General features: G+C 43.7%; 1 protein-coding gene across 3 annotated transcripts in view; it reads right to left on the reverse strand.

The window, feature by feature from the left end:
• The window catches only part of MGA (MAX dimerization protein MGA), a 134,902-nt gene that overhangs the window by 58,197 nt on the left and 55,143 nt on the right, over nucleotides 1–21,562 (reverse strand). For 2 of the 3 annotated variants that reach the window (XM_040333883.1, XM_040333882.1), the window contains exons 11-16: nucleotides 21,409–21,555; nucleotides 19,325–19,388; nucleotides 17,543–18,009; nucleotides 14,119–14,365; nucleotides 10,963–11,556; nucleotides 6,698–6,988 (exon numbers count right to left, since the gene is read on the reverse strand). In XM_040333883.1, the coding sequence (XP_040189817.1) occupies nucleotides 6,698–6,988; nucleotides 10,963–11,556; nucleotides 14,119–14,365; nucleotides 17,543–18,009; nucleotides 19,325–19,388; nucleotides 21,409–21,555 (1,810 nt within the window). The remainder of the gene's footprint in view (nucleotides 1–6,697; nucleotides 6,989–10,962; nucleotides 11,557–14,118; nucleotides 14,366–17,542; nucleotides 18,010–19,324; nucleotides 19,389–21,408; nucleotides 21,556–21,562) is intronic. The other variant, XM_040333884.1, reaches the window with a different exon arrangement.

The raw sequence follows: 21,562 nt of genomic DNA on the forward strand, positions 1-21,562 counted from the left end.
GCTCGTTCCAAGCCAGGAGACGAGTGATCTATGACTAGGAGGTCGTCCAGGTATGCTAGGATCGTGACCCCTTGAATCCTTAGATTGGCTAGGATTGGAGCTAGGACCTTCGTGAACACCCGGGGGGCCGTAGCCAACCCGAAGGGAAGCGCCATGAATTGGAAATGACGTGGAGCCACCGAGAAGCGTAGAAATCTTTGATGTGGCTGGTAAACTGGAACATGAAGGTAAGCATCCTTTATGTCTATGGATGCCATAAAATCGTCCTTCTGAAGTGCGGCAACTGCTGACCGCACGGATTCCATCCGAAATGAGCGGACCTTTAGGTATGCATTCACCATTTTTAAGTCCAAAATTGGCCTGACATCGCCGCTGGGCTTTGGGATGATGAATAGGTTGGAGTAGAAACCTAGCCCCTGTTCTTGGACTGGTACCTCTACTATTACCTCCTGAGAGAGTAGATGATTCAATGCCGCTATTAATGCGGCTCCCTTCATCGGATCGTTTGGTACTCTTGACTCCTGAAAATGAGGAGGAGGAAACTTTAGGAAGTCTAGTTTGTAGCCTGTAGCCACGGAGGACCGTACCCATCTGTCGGGAATGCTGGCCTCCCAAACCTCTGCAAAGAGACGCAGTCTTCCCCCACCTTCGAGGGTGGGGGCGCCCCTTCATAAGGCCGGCTTGGGGGCTGGCTTTGCTGGCTTGCGAAACCACTGCTTCTTGCCTGCGCCGGCCTGTCCCTGCGACTTGTTAAAATTTGATCTTGCAGGAGGCCGTCGATACTGTTTGGTATTGGAGGGCCCCCGCCCAGGGGAGTACTGTCGTTTAAACGCAGGCCCCCGAAACTTCTTCTTGGTGGGCAAAAGAGTACTTTTTCCGCTTGAAATGGTCTGGATGTATTTGTCCAGGTCTTCTCCGAAGAGTCGTCCTCCATGGAAGGGGAACCCTACCAGGAGTTTCTTGCATGGGGGCTCTGCCTCCCAGCTCTTTAACCATAAGAGTCTTCTCATATGGATAAGGGATAACGATAAACGTGACGCTTGCTGGATCGAATCCTTAATCGCATCTACCGTAAAGCGTATGGCCCTAGGGACGTCCGAAAATTCTTCTGCCTGCTGGGCAGGAATAAGTTTAAGCATCTGCTTAGCTTGATCCGATAATGCTTGTGCAACCCCAATTGCAGCCACAGCTGGCTGCACTACTGCCCTTGCAGTAGTGAAGGAGGTTTTAAGTAGCGTTTCCAAGCGTTTATCAACCGGATCCTTGAACACCTGTATGTTTTCTACAGGGCATGTTAAAGATTTGTTAACACATGAGATGGCTGCGTCTACAGCCGGGGCTGCCCATCTCTTGGAAAATTTCTCTTCCATAGGATATAAGGCAGAGAATCTTTTTGGTGGTACAAAGATTCTATCTGGCTTGGCCCAATCTTGGAACATAACCTCCTCTAATAGAGGATGGATCGGAAAAACCGCATTGGTTTGAGGCGCTCTTAGTGAGCCCAAAGCTGAGACTGTTGATACTTGGAGATCTGGTACTGGCAAGTTGAACGTCCTATGGACCAAGTCTGTTAAAACTTGAACCCACCAGCTCTCCCCTTGGGAGGCTGCGCCAGACTCCTCCGTACCCGGATCCTCGATCCCTGAACCTACTTGGTCCTTGTCCAAGAGGTCTTCCCATTCCTCTGCGGAAGGGACCTCCTCATCTGAGGGTTCACGCTCGGGCGACAGAGATCTATTCCGTTTTCGGCCCCGCATAGCCTTGGCTATCATTTTTTCCATTCTTTTTTCCATCTCCTTTAGAGAGGTGGACAGTACCTCGTCCGTGACCACCCTAGGGTTGGACTGACCCGTGCCAGCTCCAGCTCCAGATCTCGATGGTCCCACCAAGGTTCCCTCTGGGGAAAGTAGCGGCATGCCTTTGTCTGAGACCTCAGACCCTCTGGTGGAATCCCCACCTCTTGTACCCTCTAAGCCAGACGCCATGGTACAATACTGAGGTACGCCCGCTACTTAACGGTGTTTGGGAAAATAAATAGTTGTTGCCCAAAACATTTCTGGGGAAAAAATGCCTTCTTTCTTATTAACTTGGCTTTTTTTTTTTTTTTCTAAACCAAAGAAAGAAAAACCATTCTGTCTCCCTTTAGTAGTATTTGCCAAACAAAAAAACTGCTGAAAAAGAAACCCTATCTTTAGGGTAAAAAGACAGTCTTTGGAGACTGTAATACTTTTCTTTGGCCACTGTGTGTCCTCGGCGCCCCACGCTGCCGCTCTGGTCCTTCCTCTCTCAGTTCCACACTTCACTGAGCTGGGAACCTTTGGAAGGGCCGCCCCTTCCTTCTACCTACAGGCCCGCCCTTCCCCTTCAGAAAACGGCGCGAAATTGCGCCCATATCACAGGGACGCGCGCGCGCGCCCGCCGGCGGGGGGCAGGGGGCCCACGAGGAGGTCAGAGGCTGATCCTGCCGTCCAGGCCAGGATCCACAGAGCAGCATCTTTTCCTGCAGCAACCGCCTGGACCTCTCTGAGCAGGCTTGCAGGTAGGAGCATTCACTCCCTTTCATAAGAAACCTCAATAGATTCCCAGGGGCTTCTCTTAAAGAGAATTGTCACTAAACACACAGGCCCTCTTTCAATGCTTTCTAGCACAGTTGCAATACTACCAGGGAGGTCACGATTATGGGGAATATATACATACAGTCATCCTATCCTAAGATATGTGACTCACCTTGCCAGATGCAGCGCATAACCATAGGCATGTCCCACTGTGACCTTCCCCCCAGGAAAAAACCTGCTGCGAACCAAGTTCCGCAAGTTTCCCTTCACTTACCTGCTCCATGCCGCAGGACTTTGCACAGCAAGAGGTCCAATCTTCCCCCATCTCCGTGGGGCGTCTAGACCTTCAGGCCCTGGGTTCCTATGAAGGATCCACTGTCCTGGGCCCATATAGCACTCTGGCAACAGAAACATTAGGCCCCCAAAGGTTTCTAAGTTCTGGGCCCAGGGTCCAGCTCTCCGTGACAGAAAGCATTATGGGCTATACCCCAATGGTTTGGGGTCCGGTTGCTGACCACTTTAGCACTGAGGCCTTTGGACAGAACCGGTTAGCCCACCTTAATCCCAAGGATGTGGAGGCAAGCTAAACCATGACCAACACCTAAGACACTGGCGTAAAAACTGAGGTACTCCTCCTATGGGAGGGGGTTATATAGGGAGGGGCACTTCCTGTTTTTGAGATTGCCAGTGTCCATCACCTGAAGGTACTCCATATAACCCATATAGTAATGAATATGCCGCTCTGTGTTCCGTGATGTACGATAAAGAAATCACCAGAATTCCTTCCACTTGAATCATGTGAAGCAGACAAGGTAGAAGCTGCAGGAAGGCATGAATTAGGAAGAACTGGTCTTACTGTGTCATCAGAGCCTTAGCCCTAAACACTCAAGGAGCCCTAATGCTGGAGACTAACCTGTCCAGCTTTGCACTGAATCTTGATGCCAGAAGATCCACATCTGGGGTTCCTCACGATGAGCAGCGTTACCTCAAACACCTTTGGTTGGAAGAGCCTACTCTCCCCTGGGGACAGTTAATGATCGCTGAGAAAATCTGCCTTCCAGTTTTCCACACCTGGAATGTGAACAGTTAAGGGATATGAAGTTCCATCCAAAACAGAATGAGGTCCTCTTCCTCCTGAGCAGCCCGACTTCTGGCACCTCTTTGGCGATTCATGTACGCTACTGTTCATCTGACTGAAACCTTACAGGGAGACTCTTTAGCTGAACCAATCAATGTAACAGGGCAAGACGGATCACCCTCAATTCCAGGATGTTGATGGGCAACAACCTCTCCTGCGTTGACCAAGTCCCTTGGATCGAGAGATAGTCCAGAACCTCACCCCAGTCCAACAGGATGACGATCGTGGTCAGTACCCTCTAGGACAGAGGGAGACATTTTTTTCTCATCTCCCGCAAGGAGATCAATCAGTTCCGAGCGTCTGATGCTGGGATGTAACAAGACTGGGGAATACAATAACTGCGTCCTCTTGTGCCATACAGCCAAGACATGCCACTGGAAGGGGCCAGGAATGAAATTGGGCAAAGGGCATTGCCTTGAAAGAGGCTATCAACTTTCCCAGAACCCTTGTGCAAAAGCAAATTGAGGGATTTGGCAGAGACTTTAGTAAGAACTCCTGAGCTCTCAGAACAAGAAATGTGTCCAGAGGAAGGGAGCACTCCCACCTGGATAGTATCCAGGGTGAGACCTAAATATTCCAACCTCTGGGTTGGAATGAAGGCCAACTTCTGCAAATTCAGAACCTATCCAAACTTCTCTGGAGTGTGAGCTGTGAGAGACGCATTGGTCTCCAGTAGCAAAGCTATTTCAGAAGCAAGTCGAGGTACCCTATAGCAGGAATACTCAGGTTATGCAGGAGCCCCAGGACTTTGGTGAACACTCTGGGAACTGTACAGTCAAACTACATAGCCACAAACCACATGCAAACTGTAGAAACCTTTGGTGAGGGGAAAAAAGATTGGAACATGCAGATAAGCATCCTTGATATCCACTGAAGCCAGGAAATCTCCCTGCTCCCTCCCAGAGCGCACCTATTCCATAAGAAACTTCAGCACTTGGAAAAACTTGTGTCCTCTTGAAATCCAGGATGGGGCAAACAGTACTAAAGAGAGAAAATCCTACCTTCAGAAAGGGAGGATTTTTTTTTCTGAAATGCATTTCCGGAATCCCTCGGAACTTTATACAAGTAGGAAGGAGAAAGCAGCGACACTCTCCCTCGATTCGATCCCGTTCCCCCTCTGTGCCGCAGCAGTGTTCTGATACCGATATCTAGTGGAGGAAGAACAGGCTCTCGACTGCATGTTTCATTCATCCACCCAGGACATACGCAGCTCTTACGTGCCGTATTTTCCTCATGTGCTCCGGTGTGCATTTCCTACGGTTTGTTTTTACAAGGAAATTTACAGAGTTGTACAGTAGCCACTCCTTTGTTATCTTAGTGCATGCTTGGGGTCGTTGTCCTGTTGGAAGATAAACCTTCGCCCCAGTCTGAGGTCCAGAGCGCTCTGGAGCAAGTTTTTTTTATCAAAGGATGTCTCTGTACATTGATGCATTCATCTTTCCCTCGATCCTGACTAGTCTTCCAGTTCCTGTCTCTAAAAAAACATCCCCACAGCAATATGCTGCCACCACCATACTTCACTGTAGGGGTGTTATTGGCCGTTATTGGCCAGGTGATGAGTGGTGCCTGGTTTCCTCCAGGCTTGCCATTCAGGCCAAAGTTTTCAATCTTTGTTTCATCTGACCAGAGAATTTTGTTTCTCCGAGAGTCCTTCAGGCCTTTTACTGAGGAGTGGCTTCCGTGTGGCCACTCTACCATAAAAGCCTGATTGGTGGAGTGCTGCAGAGATGGTTGTTCTTTCTCCTCTCTTCACAAAGAAACGCTGGAGCTATGTCAGAGTGACCATCTGGTTCTTGGTCACCTCCCTGACTAAGGCTCTTCTCCTCCGATAGCTCAGTTTGGCCGGGTGGCCCGCTGTAGGAGGTCCTGGTGGTTCCAAAGGTCTTCCATTTATGGATGATGGAGGCCACTGTGCTCATTGTGACCTTCAATACTGCAGACATTTTTCAATACTCTTTCCCAGATATGTGCCTCAATACAATCCTGTCTTAGAGGTCTACAGACAATTGCTCTGACATGCACTGTTAACCGTGGAACCTTATATGCACAGGTGTGTGCCTTTCCAAATCATGTCCAATCAATTGAATTTACTAAAGGTGGACTCCAATCAAGTTGAACAAACATGGTAAGGATGATCAGTGGAAACAGGATGCACCTGAGCTCAATTTTGAGTGTCATGACAAAGGCGGTAACTACTTATGTACATGTATTTTTTCCTAATTTGCAAAGATTTAAAAACAAACTTCTTTCAGGTTGTCATTATGGGGTATTGTTTTTAGAATTTTGAGGTAAATAATGAATTTAATCGATTTTGGAATAAGGCTTTAGCGTAGCATAACAAAATGTATTAAAAGTGAAGCGCTGTCAATAATTTCTGGATGCACTGTATGTGTGCTTAATCTATTAAAGCTTACTATGCGATGAGGCTGTCTTGCACCCTTCCCTGTCTAAGTTTCCTAATCCCAGATGGGACTAATAGCCATTTTCATGCAGAGACTGCACACAGGACCATTACCCAAGACCCCAACATAAAATTAAACCTTGTATAGCTGGGAGGGGGTTATGCCTAGGAGAGGATTTCTTGTCTTCATATTTTTTTTTTTTTACTAGTGTCCAATCACCCTAAGATGACAGCATAACCATTTCATAATGGATATGAAGATGCCCTGTAATTTATTATTAAAAAAAATAAATTCAACTGGGAGAAGGAAAAAATAAATAAAAGGGAAGGAGGTTGATCCTCCTCGGACACTAGCAAAAAAACAGACATGCTGGTAGAGGAGGGGTTATATTGGGGGCTTGCTTTTTATTTTTTCTGTTTGCCAGTGTCCGATCCCCTTTAGGTGGCAGAATAACCTGACTGTACCCAATTTTCTCTGTTTTTCAAAGAATAAGAAATAAAAAGTACATTTTTAACTTAGAGTAGAAAGACTAAAGAATCAGCAGTAATTCGCCCAACAGAATGCACCATTTTATCACAAATAATGGTTTATTTTCTATTTACCTGGACTGTGGATAACAACTCGCTGGGTTTGTTGAACATTAGCAGCTTGAATCGATTGCAATGGCCAAAGCTGGATAATCTGCCCATTTGGGTGCCTGAACAAGTTGATTCCATTAGGACCCTTAATGGGTTGTAACACCATTTTCTGGCCAGGACTTGTCTGCACACTCGGTACTGGGCGAACAGGGGCAGAGCCATTGGATACTGGTATGAGGAGAAGTCGAGGACCCAATCGCTTATCAAGTCCTGATGTTAAGGTAGCCATTGGTGTTGATACAGAAGGCGAGATTACTGAAAATTTAAACAGAACATCATTAGCTGAAAAATGGGAGATATGTAAAAAAGTATTACATTTGACTATAAAAAAAAAATTGTATATAGACACCAAAAAAGGCTATAAAAATTTAAATACATTTGTTATTAAATGTGTAAATAATTTTCTGGAGCCAGGTGGCTTTAGTAAATGAAATGCCTGTGAATGATGATTTGATTACTGTTGTGGCTGGGTCAACAAATATCAACTATTTTAAGTCTGTGTTTTTTTTACCTCTCTAACACAAGTTAATAAGTACATCTAAAATTTTTTTTTTTGCTTGAGTAAAAAAACAAACAAAAAACAAACTTCTGCCAGGCTTTTTTTTACATTTGTGTCCCATTGGATAGAATTACCTTCCTTCCTACCCGGTACCACAGGTACAAAAAGTAAATTTCTCCAAAATAAAAGAAAACCCCCTTTAGACAGCTGTCACTGGAAGAAGTAATCCAGCTGGAAATTTTCCCCTCTGTTCCAGGGAGAACTATACATTTTGGATTTGCCCTCAAACTACTTTTTAGGGCTTATTCACACATGTGTTGATTATGAAGAATGAAGCAACGCTTGCTAACCTACAGCATGATGCGTTTTTTTTTTTATGCATTTTAAAGTGTTTAAATCATCAGAATCAAGAATGCTTGCTAAATGCCCATTAAAAAGTGTTTTTCTAGTGGAAAATGCTTACAGGGGAAGTGATGTATTAGGAAATGATCTGGTTTGAGGCATGGTTAGGTTGGAATGTGATAGCAGGCATTTTTTGTGAATTCTCTACAAGATGGATTCATATACTTTGATCTCAATGACACTTGCTTGGTCCAGGTCAGAATAATCATGAAAAGAATGGCCTAGTGGAAAAAGAGGAGGGTGTTGTGCTGGTAATGGTATTGCTGGCACTAACACTTTGCTGATACACAAAGCCTTGCCACTGGCAATAATGCTTAAAGGGACCCTAAAAGGTTCCCTTTTTTTCTAATAACAAACATGTTATACTTACCTCCACTGTGCAGCTCGTTTTGCACACAGTGGCCCCGATTCTGGTCTTCTGGGGTCCTTCGGCGGCTGTCTTGGCTCCTCCCCACAAGAACTAACCCTCTTCCTAGGAGCTATCTCCCATGGGGGTTAGTTCTTGCGGGCACGCTCCCGTGATACAGCTGGCGGTTATAGCCGCAGACTGTATCACTCAACCCCGCCCCCCCGGCGTGCCGCATCATTGGATGGGATTGACAGCAGCGTGAGCCAATGGCTGCGCTGCCATCAATCCATCCAATCAACGGCAAGACTGAGTATAGAAGAGGACGTCGGGGGCGAGCGCAGCAGGTGAATGGGCTCAGGTAAGTAAAACTGGGGGGCTGGGGGGGCCGTCATTGCCAGTTTTTTTAACCTTCATGCATAGGATGCATAAAGGTGAAAAAAACTAACCTTTACAACCCCTTTGAAGTGGAGTTCCACCCTTTCTGACACATTTGGCCCCACTGGTAGCCGATAGCCGTACCTGTAATCTTTGGCTATTTTTGTTTAGTTACCTTGTTTCTGTTTAAAATTCCCTCCACGGCGATGCACGTCATATCTTGACTTCCACTGACACCTGGGATTGAAGACACCGATATCCCAGGAGTCAATGGCAGTCAAGATATGTCAGGCATCCTCCGCTGCCATTGCTTTATTTCTGCAATCCAAAGTGTGCCGCGCTGTATCCTGACTGTGCAGGCACGAGATTGGGAGGTGCATGCTGGGTAGCATCCCGGAAACATTGTTAAGCCACATCAGTGATCACACTAATAACAGTTTACACTTTCGATTGCACTAGCAAAGAAGCTCATGGGGTGCTTTTTTTTTTTAATTTAGGAGACTTGAATTCCGCTTTAATGCCTCTGACCCTGCCTGGCTCTGTCAGAATAGCTGGCTAGCTTGAAGCTTTTGCCAGCACACAGAAGCAAATGGTTTTACCACATGGCTGCTCAGTACTAACATGACGTGGCAGCAGCTGCTCTGTCCTAGTTCTCCATTTCCCCAGTGCATTCTGGGATACATTAACTTTCACTGTCCCTTCCCTAATGCCCACTTAACACTTTATAAATGCTTCACCAACAGATAAAGTTATTGTAAATGCAATATTTAAAAAAAAAAAAAAAACACTGGTTTAAACTTACTGTATATACTCGCGTATAAGCCGAGTCTTTCAGCACATTTTTTTGTGCTGAAAATGTACCCTTGGCTTATACTCGAGCCTGTGTCATCTAGATACCTGATGAGCCGTGTCATGCAGTCAGACGGTGGCCATCCAGTGTACAAAAGCCACGCCTCCTCCTCCTTGATAGGGGAACACTCAGTTTCCCAGCAGTGAATCAGTGTTCCGCCCATCACGGACGTCCTCTCGTCCCTATCCATGGGATGTCCGTGATAGGTGGAACACTGACTCACTGCTGGGAAACTGAGTGCTCCGCCTATCACGGACGAGGAGGCGGCTTGGCTTTTGTACACTGGATGGCCTCCGTCTAACTGCAATTTATGACATGGGTTGATCAGGTATGGCACAGTGAGGCATGCAACAGGCACAGTGAGGCTGCAAATGGGCATTGTTGACCATATTTTCCAGTTACAGTAGCTGCTGCATTCTCACCCTAGGCTTATACTCTAGTCCAGTGGTCTCCAAACTGTGGCCCTGGGAATGTGGTACTTTGCTAGCCTTTATCCGGCCCTTGGGGCACAATCCCATGTACAGACACCAACAATAGGGCATAATTCCTTGCGCTGACAGCAAAGAGAGGGCTCAATTCCTCCCACTGACACCAACGATGGGACACAATTCCTTCCACTGATACAAATGAAAGGGCACAATTTCTCCTACAGACACCAATGATGAGGGAAAATGTCTTTCATTGGCACCAACGATGGGGCACAAGTCCTCCCACTGACACCAAATATAAGGCATTGTTTACTCCAGCTGAACATCAGGACATTTTCTACTCCCACTGTCCCTACTCTGGCCCTCCTAAAGTCCGAAGGACAATAAACTGGCCCTTTGTTTAGAAAGTTTGGAGACCCCTGCTCTAGTCAATACGTTTTCCCATTTTTTTATGGTAAAATTAGGTGCCTCGGCTTATATTTCGGGTCGGCTTATTCTCGAGTATTTGCGGTACCTACTCTGTGCAAAATAATTACACAGAGTGGCATGAACCTCCTCTTTTTGGATTCCCTGGCATTTCTAGCCCCCATAGGAAACGGCTTTTCATGGCGGTACTCGTGCAGTCTTGATCCTGAGACCCTGAACAGACTGGGGAACTCGGCCCCACCTCAAGCTCCTTCGTCACTGGCTTTGATTGACAGCAGCGGAAGCCAATTTCTCTTTCTGACGCAGCAAAGCCAGTGAGACCAGGAAGTGAGGAGAGAGCTGCTGCAGATGGGCACAACGTTAGTTCTACTTTAAATGGTATTTATACACAGGGTATTGACAAACGCGTTAACAAGTCTCAAGTCTTCAGGTCTCTGAGGACCCCTTCAAAGGCCAATGATAAACACCCACATCATCAGGAAAAGGTGTGGACACTCGAAGAAGGATCCTTGCACACTGAAGTCTAGAAGAAAGAAGACTTCAGGCCCAGCCTGTAACAGGACCTTGGATTCTGATAAGAAATCCAGCATTTACAGTGAATGCTTTAAAAAATTTACCTAGCAATTTAGGAAGTGGTGGGGTGAGGGGGGCCGTTAATGTGCACATATGGTGAGGGGTTTGGGCAAATATTAGCTTTAAAAACGTACATCTTAAACAATCCATTAATTTTTCAAAGCCTTTAAATTTTGATCTTCAACAATATTAGCATTTTCTACATGTTTCCCAGATCTGACTGCTTTTCTTTACGTTTGGTAGTTCCAGCATTGAAGTTACTGTATTTACAACACAGAAATCTGTGTGTGGTTATATGCAGCTCACAAGACTATACAAATATCCTACCTGTTCTTAGTGTTACTGTAGGTCTTCCAGTTGGGGAACCAACTAACCCAATTGTTGGCAGATTGGCTGAAGCGACCAAAGTTGAAGCCACTGAAGCAGCAAGAGTTTTATTAGTACCTGGATAGGCTTGTGGATGGACAGTTGAAGTCACAGGTGGACAAGGAGCTCTGGTTAAAGCTGGAGGTGGTATTGACACACACTGAGAAGGAACAGATGTTAAACTAACTGTGCTGGTGGTGTCATTTGATAAAGTTGCAGTTACAGGGAGAGAGGAGTCTTCTGTTACTAGTTTAGTTGCTTGTATTAGGGGTGTAGATAAAGAGGCAGCTTGGTTTTTAATGGGTGAAGCAGCACCAGACAACAATGACGGTGTAGTTGATACCATGTTCACAGAAGAAGATGAGACAACTGTAACCGCACTGCTTGATGATACTGGAGTAGATACAAGTACTAGTGGAGAAGACTGCATATGTATCTTTGGCAACTCCACAGCACTGGGTTCAGGTGATCTGACTTCAGGATTTTCCTTTTCTAGACTTCCATCTTCACCCGTGACAACCTGAGTGAAGACACCACTGGGTGTAGATGGTAAAACTGCAAAGTAGAACATTTGTTAATTAGTACCCTCCCAAGGAAGAATTTGTTTAAGACAGCCTTATGACAGCGCCAGTCTACTGTTCTTTTAAAAGGACTGAGGAAGTTTTCATCTTAAGTGGAACCTTACGTTTGTGGAGGCCACAACAGTATTTACCATATTATGCAAGTCTGCAAAGCTTGCTTGCACACTACAGCACACTTACCTCTAGGTCTGCTCTCCTCCGGTAATGCAAGGTTAGAGTTTGCACCACTACCATCTTCTTCTGTGTCCAGCGTCTCTTTGCTTTGGTCACCGATGATGTACCTTCTTATGCATATGCACCATTCCTAGCATCCTGCAGATGCCAGAAATAGGCCCAGGATTGTACACTGCATAATGCATCAGTCAGTAACAAAAGTGTATTTGCAGACAGGTAAAGGTCTTTTGGCTTATACCTCTTTTCTCGACCTGCTTGCAAATTTTTGTTTCCAACTAATGTCCTACTTTAAAACACTTTTTGCTAGCTAATAAGGCAAGTTTATTAAAATGGTTGTAAACCCTTACATATACCCACTAAAGTGATGAAGCTTTATTTGCAGCCCTCTTTTTTATAGCCTCCTAAAACAAAAGCTTTTTCCCAGCTCCTCGGTCTGGTGTCAGACAGTATTTTTTTTTTTTTTTTTGGTTGAACTAGGTGGACTTTTTTCAACCTGACTTACTATGTAACATCATAGAGCAGGGAGGTAAGTGGTGAAATTCGAGGCCTGAGTGGAGGGAAAGGACATACCCCATTCCACACAGTCTCATAGGAAAACATGCACAACTGAGGCTAGCAATCGATGGCGAACCTTGGCACCCCAGATGTTTTGGAACTACACTTCCCACGATGCTCATGCACTCTGCAGTGTAGTTGCGCATCATGGGAATTGTAGTTCCAAATCATCTGGGGTGCCAAGGTTCACCAGCATTGTTCTAGGGTGTCCGGATAACCTGTGAGAAGCTACTAATGCAGATAGCAGAGGGACTAGAGGGGTGAATGAAATCACACTCAAAGCTTTGGATTAAGGGGGGGGGGGGGTCCTTTAATTTTATTTTTAATTTAAGCTAATGTGGGATTCTAAAAGAAAAACATTGGCCCGGATTCACAAAGCACTTACGTCGACGTATCTCGAGATACGCCGCGTAAGTGTAACTATGCGCCGTCGTATCTGTGCGCCGTGCCCACAATCTGAGATACGCCTGAAAATAGGCTGCATACGACCGACGTAACTTTCCTACGCCGGCGTATCGTGGGCGCATTTGCCGCTCCCATTGATTTTCTATGCACATATGCAGATGAGGGAGATTCACGAACGTAGTTGCGCCCGGCTCATAATATACGTGGTTTGCGGCGTAAGTCGTACGTCCGGCGTAAAGTTATTCACCATATAGGAGGCGCAACTCATGCAAAGGTATGGACCAGGGAACACAAGCCTATCTTTTGTTGTTTACGTTGTACGTGAATAGGGCTGGGCGTAGGTTACGTTCACGTCGTAGGCAGTGATCCGTCGTATCTTAGGGAGTAGTTCCGACGTGATTCTGCGCATGCGCACTGGGATGCGTCCACGGGACGGCGCATGCGCCGTACGTTATTCGTATCTTTATGACGCTCAATCCATCATTTGCATGGGGTCACGCCTCATTAGCATGGCTCACGCCCACTTCCACCTACGCCGAGGAAACCCAGCGTATCTTTAAGAGCGAGTGCTTTGTGAATCCAGTGCTTGCATCTGTGCGCTGCGTCAGAGTAGCGTATATTAGATACGCTACGCCCGCATAAATATGCGCCGATGTATGTGAATCCGGGCCATTATGTGCTAAAAACTCAGTGGGGTGGATTTACCAAAAGCAAATAGACTGTGCACTTTGCAAGTGCAGATGCATGAATTTTCCCCAAAGCTTAGTAAATGTGGTAAAGCTCATTGCCAATTTCTATCATCCAATCATGGGCAAGCAAAATGCCGCCCCCCCCCCCCCCCTTGCATCTGACTGGGGATTCTTCACAAAGCGAAGCTTCGCCGCATTTACTAATTAAAAAAAATCTGCACATGCAAAGTGCACAGTCTATTTGTCTTTAGTAAATCCACCCCCACATCCCAGAGAATTAAAAGGAAAACAAAAAATGTATAAAAGTGAAACTATAATGGCTTGCTGCCAGTTGTATTCATTACAATGCACAGGTTTTTAAACTAATTATTTTTATTTTTAAACTACATGTATACAAATCTTTATTTTACAAATTAACATTTAGTACATGACAAATTATTTTTAAAAGCATCATGGGTTAGCTAAAGAGGCAGCTCTGAAGAAGCTTCCTACCTGCATCTAAACTGAAGCCTTGGAGTCATTGCTTTGCACTACTGCGCTCTTTTGACAGTCTTTTACAACAAATTAACTAAGAAGACTAAAAGAAACTTTAAAGCTTCACCTGCTGAGTGGATACACTACATATACAAAGAAAGAAATTCTAAACTAGTAAACAGAACTGAACTATTTCATTACAAAAACTGACAGAAGCTTGAATTCCTTTTTATACATACCAGTATTACTCTGTGGTGAAGCAACAGTATTTTTCTGTCCATCTGTGGCAACTTTCACATTTTCATTTGCCGTAGAAGATTCTGACCCAGCATTATTAGCAGCTGCTTTGGCACTGGCTTCTTTAGACAAATAAAGCAGATTAGGTCGCAGTCTATGTGTAATATAAGCTGCAATTCTATTTGCTGGATGAAGTGCTCCCATCTGACCCAACAACAATTTAGCCTGTGGAAATGTTTTTCCATTGACCTATAAAACAATTAAACATGGTTTTATTATACAGCAACAATGGGCACCCTGAAATAAAAATGGTCAAGTAATGGCTAGACCATAGTCGGTTTGCTTAAAGGAACACTAAAGGTTCGTTTTTTATTAGATCAATTGATTGCTGTAAGCTAGAGCATTTAAATATCACTTACCTCGTTTTTCCTTTTGACCTCCAAAATACAGTAATCCAGGTTTGAAAATGCCATTTCGTGTCTCTCCTCTTCTTGCTTTCCACCAGCATCTGAACCATTTTGCATGGTGGAAAGCAGAATGTGCTCATCCCCCTCCCTATGACTACAGCCCTGCGTGAAGATGCTCTCTTATCCCTCACAGGCATGGAGGCTAAGCCTAATGGCAACTGTAGTTCCCATTAGGCCGTGATGTAGCAAGAATGAATGTGCACCGCAAACCAGGAAGTCAGTGAGAATAACGATTCAGGAGTGCTGGAGGTGAATAAAACAGCTCGATTTCAACAGGTATCAAACTAGTTATAATGCAAAACATTACTTTTTACTTTATCAGCTACTGTCAGACTTTAATTTAAGAGGAAAATATTTTCCTCTTTACAACCCCTTTAAGTATTAAATGTTTATCTGTCACTATATCAAATTGCTAAACAAGCTTGGGCTTCTTTCACACTGGGATAGGGGGGAGGCGTTAGTGGTAAAGCGCTGCTCTTTACAGCAGTTATTAAATAGTACAGTTATTAAAATTAGCGGCGCTTTACTGGTGTAATGGTGGCGCTTTAACCCCCGCTAGCAGCTGAACAAAGAGTTAAAAGCGCCCGAAAAAGGGTCACCACCGAAGTACTTTGTAGGTGCTTCAGCAGCGGTGCCCATTAATTCCAATGGCAGGGGCGGTGTATACATTGCTCCTCCACCGCCTGAAAGATGCTGCTTGTAGGACTTTTTCCAACGTCCTGCAAGAGCACCGCCCAGTGTGAAAGCACTCGGGCTGTAGGGGAGGTGTTTTTCAGGCGCTATTTTTAGCCCAAAAGCGCCTGAAAAACACCCCAGTATAAAGGGGTCTTACAAATGTATACTAGGCACCTCAAGAAAGCTGTCGATACCACATATATAAAAAAACTTAAAGACCAAATCTGGGCAAATACAAAAAAAAAAAAAAAACCCTTGCAGTGGGGCTGTACTCGCACTGCAAGGATTAATTGCTTATTTATGCCTAGGGGTACAACGAAAGGAGATATTAACCTGATTCCCCACTCCTCCCCACAGCTAGACCAGTCCCTGCAGCCCTGCTCTGGACATGGGGATAATGAGAAACAGACCACTGCCAGATGCCTCACCAGCATTTGACGTTTTTGATCCATTGGAAAAAACAAAACAAAAAAAAAAACCCGCTAAAAACGCAAATGCAGAAAAACATGAATAAACGCTAATGCAAAAACGTTGAAAGACTCACTGCAAAGCTACTGGCATTTTTATAACATTATTTTAACGTCCAGTGTGCATGGAACATAAAGAGCCCTTGGCCACGGCTCTTTAACCATGTGATCGGCTGTGTCCAATCACAGCCGGTCACATGTAAACATGCGGATGCCGGAAATCAGAGTGTGACAGAGTGTGTGGCGAGGAGAGCCAATCAGCGGCATCTCCTCACAGGGGACATCCAGACATGTAATCAGTGCCCTGATTTCAATACAGCACACCAATCAATGCCCATTAGTGATGCCAGTCAGTGCTGGCCATCAGTGCAGCCTCAACAGCGCACATCAGTGAAGGAGAAAAAATACTTATTTACAAACAGAAACTAAGAAAAACTGTATTTTTAATAAAAACCCAGCAGTGATTAAATACCACCAAAAGATAGCTCTATTTGTGTGAAAAAAAAAAAACACATGATTACAGTTAAGCATGACCGCGCAATTGTCAAAGCGTGACAGCGCTGAAAGCTGAAAATTTACCTAGGCAGGAAGGGGGTGAAAGTGCATCGTAGGCAAGTGGTTAACATGCGCTTTGCACATACAAGGTAAAGCAACAAGTTCACGTTAATGGCAGCCTGAATAGCTGCCTATATTTGCCTTCCTCTCAACCCAACCACCAGGAGAGTAAAGCAGATGCCCCGTGTAAGCTCCAAAGCACAACTTAGGTATATAATGCTAAGAATACTCTCCCTATAGCCAATCACCAATGCTGCAATATGGAAACTATTTCCATATTTTTATTTTTTTAAATCCCAGTGACAGAAGCAGGGGAACAAAGAAGCTGTGCATATTATTATCTGGCAGGAATACCATTAAAGTGATCTTGGTGCTTTTCTCTACATGGGAGCATTGGTCTTTTGGGATCTCAGAGTTGTCCAACAACAAACTGAGTGGGCACCTGAGAAACACATAGGGCCACATTACAAGACAGATAACTTCACAGGATTACTTTAAACCTCAGGTACACGCACAATAGGATTTAATAGCAATAGGGAACAATGTAAAGGGGTTGTAAAGGTTTGTTTTTAATTTCTAAATAGGTTCCTTTAAGCTAGTGCATTGTTGGTTCACTTACCTTTTCCTTCGATTTCCCATCTAAAAAATGTTTTCTTTGTCTGAATTTCTCACTTCCTGTTCCTCCTCAGTAAGGTGTTCAGTAAGCTGTTCTGAATGACTTTCCACCGCTCAGATGATGGTGGGAAGCTTACTGAGGAGAAACAGGAAGTGAGAAATTCAAACAAATTTAGAAGGGAAATTGAAGGAAAAGGTAAGTGAACCAACAATGCACTAGCTTAAAGGAACCAATTTAGAAAATAAAAGACGAATCTTTACAAGCCCTTTAAGCCTCCTCAGCTCACAGCACTAGCGAGCAACCAGAGCCACGAGATATATTATTGGTATGATTCTACATTAAAAAAATCTAACTTTCTCTACATATAATCATGCTAGTAATAGATCTAAAAATATTAGTAGTCACTCTGTAGACTCATGCTCGTAATACGTTTAATAAAGTTGGTAGACCCAAACTTCCAAAAATAGCTTGATGAATTTCCACCAGTATTTATTCAATACAACTACAATGATTTCCACCGTACGGGATGCTTGGCCAAAAGTGGAAGGATTTGTTTTTTAAACCTATTTATAATTATTATATGCAGAATCCCAGAAACAGGCTTAGGTAGATGTTAGGCATCGTATGCAGTCACATTTTTTCTTACCTGAATGAGCTCTGACTGGTTGAGGGTAGAATTTTTTAATTGAGCGACCAACTTTCCAGCTGGAATGACCTTGGAGTAGAATGGAAGACCTTTCCCTCCATGAGACTTTATTTCATTCTCAGATTGGGTTTCTAAGGGTATTTGCTCAGGAAGTTTTATCCCTTCCGTCTTCCCCTTTACAGAAGGTGGTTTTTCTGTGACCTGATCGGTTTTCTGGTCTGGAGCCATTGAGATCTTTACATGAGAAGTGGCAGATGATTTCGATACATCTCCATCCTTATTGTCTGAAGTCAGCTCGATATTGAGGCTGCCTACTCTAAAGGACTTTGGTTCATTTTTATCAACCTGCTGTGAGACGATATTGAGGATTTTTTGGGGATCCTGTTCCCGGCTGCAGTCTGAGATGATATTGAGTAACTTGGCGGGGTTGCTGCGGTCTGTTTTCTTGTGCCTTTTTTCAGCAACTTCTGCAAATAAATGCATACAATATACATCACTATATACAGTATTAAAAAAAAAATCCCACATGATCGATCCTTTTAATGGAATCACTTTACACGCTTACTTGAAAATACAGGAAGACCTTAAATACTCTATAGGATTTCTGCCCTCGTCCCTACCCTTGAGTCCTTTATTAAAAACCCTGTAATCCCACCAGGTTTGGAAGACCCATATGTTTTAAAAAAAAAATGGCGTAAACTGGGACTTGCCAACATTTATAGTCTGCTTTCATCACAGGGTCTGAAGTGTTCCACAAATTACAGGCAGATCAGAAATTGCCTAAAAACAGAAGTCTTCCGCTAGTGAAACACTTTATTGCAGCCATGATTCCAACACCCTACCAAAGGAGTGACCCTGACCTCTTTTGAAAACTGCTGTCAAATTGATCCACACTACCCAGGCTTGATCTTTTTCTTGTTCTCCCTACTGCTCACAGGCTCCTTGCAGTCCTAACATGCATATAGTCATTATTGGGAATCCGACTCCAAAATGTTTTGGCTTTTGTAACTACTCGATCGCTGGGACTTAGTTCATTATCATTATACCCTGGGACAAGCAGGGATGTGCTTCTTCGGCTGTTCAGAGCTAGGAACCTATATGCACATATGATTGACTTAACCAATTGTCAAAATGCTGTGGACTCATGTCCACGATTTTTTGGACACACCATTTACACCTGATATCCCAGTGGTCCCTGGTGAAGCGCTGCCTAACTTTAAACTAGACAGGTTCTCTAGATAACAACTTAGATTAACACCACAGATTTTTACGGCGACCAAGCAAATTATGGCACATCCTGCTTGTCCAACTCCCTCTACCTAGTGGCAGTAAAGAACAAGGTGAACTGGATCTTAACCAATGAGAAACAAACCGTTAAAAACGTACACATTGTATCAGTAAGATTCACAAAACTTGGGAACTGTGGATTTCACATGTCTTACTATGCGATTCTGACCGACACCAACTTGACCTAGTTTAATTTTTCATCTGCTACTATGATAGCCTACCTATGGAGGTGCTCCTTCTTACCCCTTCCCTCCCTTTAAATTGTTTTATGTTAAAAATACATGCAATTTTTTGGACAATATCATGCTTGATAAGTAGTCTCTTAAGGATTCACTGGAATAGATCAGCCAACAAATGCCTTTGAATAAGGGGTCATAATAAGTACACGTAAAATGCATCTTCTTACATATTTGTATTTACAGCCTTTGCCACAAAAAAATTATATATATATATATATATAAAAATCAAAACACACAATAAAATATGTTTCTTTACCACTATTGTCTCTCGCATTTTCCTTTTCACGTTCTCTGTACTTGTTTGGTTTATGGCTATTTTCCTGAAACAAAATAACATATTTAAAGATGTATAGCAAATTCAAACGAGTTAAAGAAAGCTAAAATAAAAAGTAACCCTGTCACTGGGTTTAGGAAATGGCACAAAGCAAAACCTTTTAAAGAGGATTTATACTCTGCCGCACCACCTTCTTCTGATCTGGGCTCTGTTGCAGAGCTGCAGTCTCTTCACATCTGACACACTTCTGAAAGTACCAGATGCCTTGCTCTCTGCTGCACAATGTGGTTTCCTTTTCTGGACCTTACGTAGGTATTGTAGGGATGAACCATGACATGCGACAGCAAACAAGGACATCTGACATTTCTGTACATGACCTGTAACTGAGCAGTGCAAAAACTGCTCCTGAATGATTTAACGCGACAGATAGTAACCCACGTTTAAAAGCATCATTTTTGCTGCGTTTAGAAGTGTTTAGTCGCGTTTGGCATCTGAAACGTGGAAATCTTCTGCGTCTGAACCCATTTTTTAGCTTTTAAAGAAACGCTGTTAAACGCAACTGCCTAAAAACGGCAATAAAACGAGACTGTGTACATGGTCACATAGGATAACATTGAATGAGTTCAGAGGCAACTGCCTCTGAACGTACGTTTAGCAGCGTCCCGTGTACATGGGGCCTTAAAGGGGTTGTAAAGGTTGGTTTTTAATTTCTAAATAGATTCCTTTAAGCTCCTGCATTGTTGGTTCACTTACCTTTTCCTTCCATTTCCCTTCTAAATGTTTTTCTTAAGAAGTGAACCAACAATGCACTAGCTTAAAGAAACCTATTTAGAAAATAAAAACCTTTACAACCCCTTTAATCCCCTTCTTCTGCAGGTCATGCTTTGTGACATTATTTTTAAATACACGTAGTACAAAATTAACATAATAAGATTTGAAATTAATTGAACTTGGAAACAACTTGAATGTAAACCCCAACCTTGTAAAACACTTTCTTCAGTTTAAAAATAAAAATACAAGGCAAGACGTTTATGTGAGAGATTATATATATTAGCTTCTTTATAAATGTTTACATGACCCCTGAATGGGACGCATTTCAGCAGGAAGCAGAGAAATAGCAGTACATTGTCCTTGCTAGTGAAGAGCTGTGCAGGAACGCATTTAGCACAAGTCTGACCATTGGATTGCAGGAAGGCTGTGTTTCCAATTTAAATACAAAGATGAAAAAACTGACCACACTGATGGATGTGCTTCCATGCTTAGCATGATCAGTTTGAAATAGGAAAGCAGGGGGACGGGCAAGATAACTAGGCATTTCAGAAAAAGGAAGCAATACAAAAAGAACAGGATACCTTTTCATACAAGTACAACAGACACATATCAGGAATATGAAATGTTGGGGTAACACACACTTTAGCAAGGAGGCACTCTACATTACGCAGATCTACACTGCTTTAAAAACATTAAAAGTTTGAGTAAAGTTTAGGAGGGTATAATTTCAATATGAAGCCAAGATCAAGAACATGGAAAAATGACAAACTAGCAAAGTAAATGTTCAAACTAATCAGACTACAAAAAAGGGATAGAATATAAAAAAGGGGCAGACTTGATGGACCACTGGGTCTTTTTTTTCTGCCAATTACTTTTCTATGTTTGTAAACAGTTTTGTTACTTGCACAAACACACAGCTCACTTAGGCGAGTTGAAATGATCCCTTCTAGATATTTTGTCTGCATGAACATGTATAGTACAGAGCTAGTGCTGCGCTTTCTTTTTAGTATACACTGCACACACTAGAGCCTAGTACACAAGAAAAAAAAACCTGAAGAGCTTTGGGAGGAGCTACTGTACTAACTATGCAATGTTAGTACATGGGTCTCCCCCGCTGAGCTATTGTTTTCGGATAGGGGGTGCCCAGTGTCCAGTTGTTATTGTAGACCTTGTGCATTTAGTTAGCTACACGTGTACTATGTCTTACCTCTTTTGTATTACTTGAAAGAATTGTAAAAAGGTTTGAAATACACTTTAACAGGCACAGCTGGGAAGGGGACAAAGAAACAAGATACCTTTCCAGCGGTCTCAGAGTTGGTACAAGGGTCTTGGTCTTTTCTGGCTTTCTCCTCGGTTACCTTAGGCTTGTAGCCCCTCACACGTGCGCATGTCATACTATTTAATTGCTGCACATCTTCAGAATCCAAATCCTCCAGGCAAACCTGTAGA

This window comes from Rana temporaria, chromosome 13, assembly GCF_905171775.1.
Source record: "Rana temporaria chromosome 13, aRanTem1.1, whole genome shotgun sequence".
NCBI classification, from domain to species: Eukaryota; Metazoa; Chordata; class Amphibia; order Anura; family Ranidae; genus Rana; species Rana temporaria.